This window comes from Globicephala melas, chromosome 14, assembly GCF_963455315.2.
Source record: "Globicephala melas chromosome 14, mGloMel1.2, whole genome shotgun sequence".
Lineage (NCBI taxonomy): Eukaryota > Metazoa > Chordata > Mammalia > Artiodactyla > Delphinidae > Globicephala > Globicephala melas.
The window spans coordinates 72385091-72395984 of NC_083327.1; the positions used below are offsets into that span (position 1 = coordinate 72385091).

The following is a 10894-nucleotide window of genomic DNA, read 5'->3' on the forward strand; positions in this document are numbered from 1 at the left end:
AGTCAGAGGTAAACATTTATTTCAGTCACACATACTGTGCCGCACATTTGCATAGTTCCAAATCATGTTTAAAAACACTTGCATAGGGCTTCCCTGATGGCGCAGTGGTTGGGAGTCCGCCTGCCGATGCAGGGGACGTGGGTTCGTGCCCCGGTTGGGGAAGCTCCGCGGCTGGGCCCGTGAGCCATGGCGGCTAAGCCTGCACGTCCGGAGCCTGTGCTCCGCAACGGGAGAGGCCACAGTAGTGAGAGGCCCGCGTACCACAGAAAAAAAAAAAAAAAAAAAACTTTGATATATGTTGTATCAGCCCTATGTGTAGCCAGCTATAAGATAGGAGTATATATAGGAAACTGAAACTCAAAGAGGCAAATTGATTTACATGAAGTCACAGAGTAGCTGAACTGATTCTAGAAACTTCTAATTTTTTGTCTGTTGCTTTCTTGTCTAAATTATGCCTCCACAGCCAACATACAGGAAGTAATATTCTTTTTTCTTCATTCATTAGATATGCTTACTACATCATAACTTCAGGGTTCCCCTGGGAGTCCACAGGAGTGCAACATTTGAACTCTTATCCTAAGAGTTTGATTTAACATAATAGAAACAGCTGCTCCTCATTTGGGGCATTTTTTTGAAGCTCTTAACCCAGACACAAGCCTTTCACGGGGGAGATTCTACTGAAATAAGACCTATATTTTACCTGGTTTGATCTTTACTACATACTACCTATTAGTGTAAATTTTAGTTTCATGGAAATAAAGAGAAAAATGCAATGTGATTGGATTAAGACATAAACTTAGTTAAGTGGAAATCTAAAAATGTCCCCTTTTCCCATTCCTTGTATATTAGTGTCCAAGTCTTGGGGGCAGGTTGTAAGAATGAGGAAGCGGGAGGCGGGGGCAGAAAGAAAAGATGTCAGGAATCAGGTTTCCCAGTCTCCCCGCACTTTACCTCCTTCCCCAAAAGACTCCCCTTCATTTCATCCCTGGACTTCCAGGCACTTAATCCCTGTGATGGTCAGGTGAGATATGTGTTCTAGTTGTAACTTGCACTGGGGCTGTCTTAGGCAAATCCAGGCCTCTAGCTATCTTCCTGACTCTGACCAGAACGCTAGCCTGAAACCCAGGAGCACTACGAGGGCAGAGGCCAGTCGCTGGCCTCTACGCAGAGACTCAGATGCAGCAAACACTCTCGGATCTCAGGGACTATGGATATTTGCCCTTCTATTATGCCCTCTTTTCTTGTCTTCTCTTTTCTTTCTTTTTTTAAAATAGCACAAATAAAAAATACTGTTCAATATCACTTATATGTGGAATCTAAAAAAAATGATACAAATGAACTTACTTACAAAACAGAGAGAGACTCACAGACATAGAAAACCAACTTATGGTTACCAAAGGGGAAAGGGGGGAGAGGGATAAATGGGGAATTTGGGATTAAGAGATACACACTACTGAATGTAAAACAGATAAAGACCTACTGTACAGCACAGGGCACTATATTCAATATTATCATATAGGTAATAACCTATAATGGAAAAGAATCTGAAAAAGAATATGTGCATATGTATAACTGAACCACTTTGCTGTACACCTGAAACAAACACCACATTGCAAGTCAACTATACTACAATTTCAAAAAAGAAAAGAAAAAATGAAAATGATTTTGCTGTATTACCCCGTATATGCCTCTATGCTCCAGTGAATTGACAGGCTTTATGTTGTTTTGTGCAAGTGAACACAAATCATAGAGGACTCTGATTGGGGGGTGAGTAAGGACTTTAAGCAGAAGCACATTAGGAAAACTCACAGAGAAAAAAGTATTAGAATCTCTGAGGTTAAAAAAAAAAAAAGAATCACAATTAAAAAGTAAATAACAGGGCTTCCCTGGTGGCGCAGTGGTTGAGAGTCTGCCTGCCAATGCAGGGGACGCGGGTTCGAGCCCTGGTCTGGGAAGATCCCACATGCCGCGAAGCAGCTAGGCCCATGAGCCACAACTACTGAGCCTGCGCACCTGGAGCCTGTGCTCCACAAGAGAGGCCGCCATAGTGAGAGGCCCCCGCTTGCCACAACTAGAGAAAGCCCTTGCACGGAAACGAAGACCCAACACAGCCTAAAAATATTAAAAAAATTTTTAAATAAAATAAATTTAAAAATTATAAAAAAAGGTAAATAACAAATGGGGGGAAATACTTGCAGCAGAAATGACAGATAAAAGATTGAAACTGCTACATAAAGAACTTACATAAATCAATAAAAAGAGTAAAACATGTGCAAAAGACATGTTAGTTCTCAGAACTCAGCTCTACAAAAAGCTAAAAACATGAAAAAATTGTCATCCTCATAAATAACCAAAGAAATGTGAACTGAATCACTGTGATGCCACTTTTGACACTTTAGTGACAAACAAAACATAAGACATAAACGTGGGCTAATGTCTGGGATGAGCAGAGTATGGTGAAACATTCTCACTCTGCTGATAGCAATAAAATCAGTACCTTTCTGAAAGGTAATTTAGTAATTCATACCAAAACCCACAATAAAGTAAACACTGAGATGCTAACTAGTTTGGAAGCTCAGCTGAAAGTGCTGATTTCATAGCATCATAACCAAAATCTAGAATCATCTAAAGACATCAGGCAAATGACTCAAAGTCTTGGTCTAAAATATTGTGATAACAGTATCTCTCAATCTCCAAGAAATGTGAACATGGCCTTTATTTGATTTAGAGCATTTAGGTTATAGTATATTGAATCAAACAATGTTAAATTAGTCTCATTATCTTAGAGTCAGTCTGGATGTAAACTCCTTCCCACTGACTGCCAGCCTAAGCAGCCTCCAAAGGCGGAAGCGGCTCCACGACGGCCCGCTTAGCACATCATCCTGGGCAGCCCATTTCTAAACTCAACAGAAACACACATTTGCCAACAGAAAATACAGTTTTGCACACTGTCACTGGGGATATGGATAGGACTGGATTTGAAGTTGGAGCTTTTTGCTCGGATGAGTTATATTTTAATTTTAAAAAGTTGTGAAATTTCACTATGTCAAGCATTCTTAGAATAATTAAGCCATGTCTCAGTAATTTTTAACTGCTTTCACCACAGTTAAAGATTTGTTGAAATGGAATTGGCTATGGAGGGTACAAACCCACATGTAAAGTGATTATTCTTACTGAGTATCTCTAGCCATTTGCTGAGATTTTTCTCTTTAACAGAGCTCAGATATCTTCTGGTTGCCAGATTCAGGCAGGGATTAATTTCTAGCTCACTGAGTGACAAAATACATTTACCTTTCATTCATTTGTAAGTTTGTTATCCCAAGCATCGCATTCATAAATGAGAGAAGAGACTTGCAATTTTTAAGGTGATCACGAAGGTTTGAACAATCCCATTATTGTCTGTTTCTACACAGAGCCAAGAAGACAAGTTCTACCTCCTAAAGGAACAGAATGATCTAAAGATCTGAGCCAATCAGCCCGGTTTGTCTCTGCTCTTTGAACCTCCTCTTTCCCGCACAGAGCCAGACACCCCAAGCCAGCCACTTTCTGTGTCCAGAAATATTGTTGATTGCATTTCTTTCACAGCTTGGGTCAAATTTTATTCTTGACTACTCATAAATCTACTTCTGTTAATTGTGTGGACTTGCTGGTTTCAGGGCCAGAAACCCAACCTTAACTAGTTCAGACAAAAAGGAAATCTGCTGTAAGAGTAAAAAGTATAAAATCAAAGGAAGAATTGAAAAAAACAAAATGCAAGAAGGGCTGGGGAGCAGCTGGGCTCCGGGGCAACTGGAACCAGGAACTATCTGGTGTCTCTCTGCCTCTCTCTCATGTACAGGCCAGCCGGAATGTGTCCCCCTCTCGGCTCCAAAGCTCCCAGACCTCACTCAGAGCTTCTATCACCACAGAGAAACTGGCTCCTTGTTAGAACTCAGAGAATTCTTGGGGAAAGACACTGATTGGTTTAGCTGAGTCAGCCCCCGCAGAAGGCCCGGAGGAAGGTTCCCGTGGTATAGATAACATGATCCCAGAGACTGGTAAATATTGTGAATGATGCAGACCTAGAGTCTGTCATACAGAGTGAAGTAAGTCAGAAAGAGAAAGACAAATACCATATGCCAACACACATATATGGAAATTAAGGGGAAAAAAATGTCATGAAGAACCTAGGGGTAAGACAGGAATAAAAGCACAGACCTACTGGAGAACGGACTTGAGGATATGGGGAGGGGGAAGGGTGAGCTGTGACAAAGCGAGAGAGAGGCATGGACATATATACACTACCAAACGTAAGGTAGACAGCTAGTGGGAAGCAGCCGCATAGCACAGGGAGATCAGCTCGGTGCTTTGTGACCACCTAGAGGGGTGGGATAGGGAGGGTGGGAGGGAGGGAGACGCAAGAGGGAAGAGATATGGGAACATATGTATATGTATAACTGATTCTCTTTGTTATAAAGCAGAAACTAACACACCATTGTAAAGCAATTATACCCCAATAAAGGTGTTAAAAAAAAAAAAAAAAGGAGTGTCCACTGGAGCATCTTTTTAGATTTGCTTTTGAAAGCTCTGTTCAGTATTTCTATAATCAGTCACAAGGAACAGATACTTCTGTGAAAATAAACTAGTGAAAATGTCATTTTTAAATTGGGAAAATATAACAAAATTAGAGAAGAAAATTAAAATCAATCACAATCTCACATTTTAGGGCATATCTTTCCAGTCTTTTCTATATACATGTATTCTTTCCTATATCTAGTATATAACTGAGATCGTGTCAAATGTACAATTCTATATTGTGCTGTTCATTTGAATGTAACAAAAATTATTGATAACATTTTATACTTATAAATCCCTTTAGATAAGGGGCTCTATAATACATCAGAAGATGCGTGAACTTCTTGACTTTATATGCAAAATCTTATAAGCATATTGGTGTGTATTTCTTTTGGGAAGGGGTCCAAATTTTCACCAGATACTCAAAATGGTCTGTGACCAAGAAAATGGTTAAGAACTATGCCATTCAAGTTTCCAAAGCACTTCCACACACACTACAATAGACTCAGAACTGCTGCATATTTAATATTTTACTCGCATCTAGTCACAAGTGACGCAAAGGTTGGTGTCATTAGGCACAGGCACACTGCAACTTGTAAATGAATGAATCTGAATCACAAATGTTCACGCCAGACCCTTCGCTTGTGGGCGAGCCTAGCTGGCGTCCACCAGCATCTCCGCCCAGCCAAGCACCCTTATCCTCACATAATGACTAATACTTGTGAATGTGAGAACCGCCTGTTTCTATAAACTGTGAAGGTTAACAGTTGAAGGGGGCTGGCAGGTGCAGGGAGGGGAGTGGTGTGCTATAGAGTTAAGATTCTGAGAGAGAACACAAGATCTGAGGGGCTTGTGGTTAGGGTGCTGCTGGTGAATTACAGAGGCATGGATAGAACTCGCTGAACCAATTTAGCCTAAAGCTATTTCACTGCCTGAATGACTAGGGCTCCTAGGCACTGACAGAGCTTGGAGCAGTGCCTTCAGGACAAGATCGTTCAGATAATTCAAAGCCAAAAGCAGAGGTTTCAGGCAAAGTATTAAGTTCATCTATATAAATTAAATAGCCAACTATTATTCAAGTCTCCCCTTCGTGGTGAATTGCATACAACTTCAGTGGATTTAACCCTCTTTGATTCTGCTCTGATTAAACCATTTGATAACGGCAAACTTTCCTTCCATCCAGTGTAGCCTTGTACGCTCTCTTCACCTCACACAAGTCATGTTCTCTGTTCCTAGGCACACATTTATCTTAATCTTCGTTTGCCAAGGGACTACCCTTTCACCCTCAACAAAAACCACATACACATTTAAACTTGCCTTGGGTCTCCATTCTGCAGGGGAGCCCAGGTCCAGCGTAAAGAACCCCCAGCTGCCACTTTAATGGTACATTCTCAGGTAGAGCCAGGTCTCCACCTGCTTTGTGTCATCATGCTGCTACTTAAAATGCCTCTGTCACCCTCAAATATATAATAGCCGATTATTTAACCAGCAAACGCGAGTTTATTCAAGAATAGACAGAAGAACTACAATCTGGGACACGCGAAATACGGCGGAGCACAGGCAAGTGCAGAGACAAGGAAGGGGAACTTGCTTTTACAGGGAAAAAAGGGGGAGTGGGAGGGGCTGAAGTAACCAAAGAGTCCATTGGAGGAAGCTGAGAATCCAAAGTATGGAGGCTTCTCATTGGTTGGACTGCTAGTCTCTGATTGCCTGGGCTGTTGTCCCGCGAGAGAACTTTTCTTCCGGCTGGGTAGGGAAGTAAGCAACATCTTCCTGCTGGAGATGTAGGTGTACATCTCTTCCTATTCAGAGTGATTGAAGATGCATGGCGGGGGCTTGAGAGCTACCCCTACAGGTCTGTTGGGACTCCAATTTTAGCTGAGGTTTCTGAATTCCACACCTCCATTCAATGTTTCCATTCATTCAGATCCATTCTCTGATTTGCCCGATTGGTAGGTGTTCATCACAGTCATTTTCCTCAGAAATGTCAAGATCCAGTTCTCAATTATAAAATTCTTTTAAGTTTCTCAAGGTTAAACTCACACTCCCTTTCTTATTGTTGGATTCCCATTCGGCCCATGGGAAGCAGATTTTAGAGTTAACTTTGATGAGTGAAAAAATGTATTGATCAAATAGGTTCTTTACTACACAGAAAGCAACTAGACCCAACAACTGAGAAAATCCAGTGGAGACAGCTTGGAATGGCAGGGCTCACTCCCCAGTGCCCAGGGTTCAGCCTCCAGTTTAGGGGAAACCTTCTGGAAGCCCCACCTGACCCTCAAGAAACTGCTCCTCCCTAGCACTCGCCACTCTACATTGTAAATGCCCATCTAACCATGACCTTACCCTATAGACCACACCCTCTTTGAGGGCAGGGACCTTGCCTGTCTTCTTCACTTCTGGGTCTGCACCACCTAACACAGCATTTGGAATGAATGAGTGAACGAACGAATGAATGAATGAATGAACGAGTGAATAAATGAACTATTCCTTTTTCTCTGAGCAAAGAGGGGTGGGAAATATGCAGTGAGACAGAGGAAGGAGAAAAAAATAGGAGAAATGGAGAGAGAAAGAAAGAGACCATAACCTGTTACCTCTTGGAAACTATCACTAAGGGTCTGACAGGACTGGAATTCCCCTGGTCCCCTTCTAAGGGATACTCCATGGTATTTTATTTAAACATTTAAAACACATAAAAAGAAAAAATCTGAAGAGAGAAAATCATTCAATATGGGAATCTTACTCTGAAAGAACCAAGCAGGTAGGTCTAATAAATCAGGCTTTTCCTCTGGCTCCATGGTGTGTGGAATGATTTACGACACCCATAAAGCAAACTAAAGGACTTTGAGCTGAGAGACACTCCAGAGGCCTGGAGCTGGGATGGCGCAGACATGGCTGTATTTGAAGGCGTGGCTCTGAGGCTGAGGGATGGACGGTTCACAGTTGCCCTGAGTCCACGGGGGATGGAGTTCAAAAGAGGAGACGCGTCAGCAGCAGCTCTGTCCATGGCTGATTAAAACGATGGAATGTAAAGTCGGAAAGGGGAGGAGGGCGTGGATCAGGCTGCAGACTTCCTCAGTTGGTCCCCAATTTGCAGCATTTCGTTCAAATGTAAGGGGGCCATCATACCTGATACAGCCTAATGCAATTTCATACTGTTTGTAAAAATCATTAGAATGCTTGAAATAGAAAAAAAATACGCTCAGGCTTTACATACAAAGAAAATAACTGTGTATAAAACAAAATAAGAGTGGTCTCCAAGAGATATTAGCTGATTTGCACATTCTGTCAGTTCAAGAAGCCAGACATAGGGAGAATACAGGAAGGAAAAATGGAAATCTTAAAGGAACAAGAGGCTGCAGCTTACAGAAGAGATGACCTTTCACTAAAATGTCCCTAGTAAGTTCTATCTACAGTTTCTCATCAAACTTGAACCAAATGTACTGTGTCAGCGAATCCTAAATCGAATTTTCAGCACATTACCTAGGCCGCGGGCGTGGCCCTGGATTCGAGAGCTGTGCTAGTCTTAAACTATGAAGAGTTACTTCATATAAGGTTGAGGTCCCAGACTTCTGGAATGAAGGGAACAACAACAAAAAATTAATGGAGACATGGACCCAAAATAGGATTGTCAGGGGTTTTTGTTTTTGTTTTTGGTCAAGTTAAAACAAAGAGGGAGGAGCAGAAAGAGAAGAAACGGAGGAAGAGGAAGGGAAGGAATAAGAAGTGGAGGACGAAGTGGGGAAGGGGAGGGGGAGAGAAGGAGGAGGGGGAGGGGGAAAGAAGTGGGGGGAAGAGGAGAGAACTTCAGTCCACCATGACCATGATTTCGAGAAAAGAATGGACAGTGTAACACACCACACACACACATACACACACACACACAAAGCTAAGAACAAAATCTCCAAATTAAAAAGACATGAATTCATATTTATGGAAAAAATCACTCATTTTCATTTTCTCATAGGCAGGCTTTGGGGAACAAACTGATGGACTAGTGTAGCATGTGGGCTTTGAAGCAATACAGGGTCAAATCCCGACTTGACCACCTACTAACTAACTAGAGCTGGTTGTTTCAAGTCCCCCAGACATAGCTCCCTCTTCTGTGAGGCAGGGACACTCACTTAACGGCAATTGTGAGCAGGAAATGAACCCGGCACATTAGGGCTTAATAAATAGTATCTGCTGTTATTCTTGGGTGTATCCTTTGACCCTCCTTTATCTCTAAGACTAAGCGTGAGTATAGGTAAGTGTTGGGATTGGGGCCAAGGGTAGAAAGGAAAGGTCACTCCTGGTACTCCCACCCCCCCAACGTGAAGCTGTGCCTCTTTTGGACCACAAACCCCTCCCCTCAGACGAGATTCTGTGGGATCTTGTCCTTTTCCCTGTTAGGGAGTCCAGTTAAACTTGATCTCATCTGACTAAAGATGGTACCTGAAGAGACAAGTTAGGTGGGAGGGGCCTCTGGGTCCTGCCCATCTCGGGATTCTCCTGGGCCAGCGCTGGAAGCCCCCTAGGGCTCCTAAGAAGCCCATCATTTTGATTTAGAATAAAATTGATTTGTTTGTCGACCATAAAGACAGATGAAGTACGTGTTGCCAAAAAACAGAGGATTTGGCCGTGACTGGTTCTTGCATTCCGTAGACCTTTTTAGCTACAAGATTTATATCAGAGTGGAAGATATGGCCGCAAAATGTACGAGAGTTAAGTGCGATCACACTCCTCCCCACTTCCCTCCTGCAGACAAATGACAAGCAGATTTTAAAGGAAAGAGCTAAGGCTCTGGATTTGAGATGTTCTGGGCAAAATGATATCACCTCCTCACTGGTATACTCTGAGATGCTGTTTTAAACGTTGATTTGCTCAGAATTAGAACTGAACTCTGTAGAGGAAACTGGAACAGTAAGAACCAAGGCCTTTCCCAGGTAACCTTGAGGAGAGGTACCAGCTCGGCTGTCAGGTGAGCTGCCCTCAACAGCATCTAGATCGTTCATCTCTTTGAGCCTCTGTTTCCCAACAGGAATGTAAAACTAATACCAGCCGATTCTCTCTAACAAGACTGGGGCAAAGACCAAAGAACACTGTAGATCTGAAAAAGTTCACAGCACAGTAAATTTTAAAAAATGCAATATGGTATAAAACTGTGATCACGGTAATATTACTGGAGTTTCAACTCTGTTCTTTCTTTAAAGGCCTGAAGTTTAAAATTACAACATACCAAATAGGGGCTTCCCTGGTGGCGCAGTGGTTGAGAGTCCGCCTGCCAATGCAGGGGACGCTGGTTCATGCCCCGGTCCGGGAAGATCCCACATGCCGCGGAGCGGCTGGGCCCGTGAGCCATGGCCGCTGAGCCTGCGCGTCCGGAGCCTGTGCTCCGCAACGGGAGAGGCCACGACAGCGAGAGGCCCGCGTACCGCAAACAAACAAACAAACAAACAAAATACCAAATAAAATAAATGCTTGTCTCAGTCTACAGGACCTCATGGAAACTTGGCTTTCAGCCGTGGAGTAACCCAGATGCTCTCAAGGGTCTCCTGCCTCTCGAAACACCAGCCAACATGGCCTCCGACACCACCACGAATTTCAGCTCTGCAGCCCATGGGGCCTCCGGACCCTCTGTAGGATCCTTGTGTTTTCCAGAGAGGCTTACCTTCTCATGGCCTCTTCTCTCCTGGGTTCCTGCCTCTTTGTGCTGAAGATACAGGGCCGGTGCATGGGGCAGAGGGAAGAAGCAAAGAGAGGCTTTACAGCACGAAAGCCTTCCAGGGAGTGCTGGCCACGCCCCACACCTGCTCCTTTTCTCCTGCCCTCCTTCTCACCCTCTCCATCCACCTCCCCCTCCCTTTCCGGAGCAAGCCCCACACATTCTTCACATTGTCTCCTGAGGAGTCACTTCCTCTTCCTGATATCTTGGTGCTGGCTGGCGTCCAACGGGTCTCACCCCATCCAAGCAGGCTCATCTAGGCCTGCTTTTTCAAGCAGTGGCGGATTCTCCCTAAAGAGGAGCTCAGGTGCCAGCTGTTAAAATAACACCTGGGTAAAATAGCGCTGTCACTAACTGCTGTGAGAACAAACCGGGGCTCCAAAGGTGGTTCTCTTTGCTAACAACACCTGCATCACCTGGCGACTTGTTAGAAATACAAATCGGGGGGCTGCAGACCTATTAGGTCAGAAACTGAAGGTGCAACCCAGCGATCTGTGTGTAAACAGCCTCCAGGAGATGCTGAAGTATGAGGCTCACTGAATGCTCTAAAGCTGCTCAGAGCCTCTGTCTCACGTACCAGTTATACGGCATCCAGCACGGTGCCTGACGTACAGGAGAGCTTCAATAAATGCTCGT

At 43.6% G+C, this 10894-nt stretch overlaps 1 protein-coding gene across 1 annotated transcript in view; it reads left to right on the forward strand.

Moving 5' to 3' along the window:
* UST (uronyl 2-sulfotransferase) overlaps window positions 1-4308 on the forward strand; it is a 301044-nt gene extending 296736 nt beyond the window's left edge. The window contains exon 8 of the mRNA XM_060283633.2: window positions 3414-4308. Coding sequence (XP_060139616.1) covers window positions 3414-3454 — 41 coding nt within the window. The 3' untranslated portion in view covers window positions 3455-4308. The remainder of the gene's footprint in view (window positions 1-3413) is intronic.
* Window positions 4309-10894: the final 6586 nt, after the last annotated feature.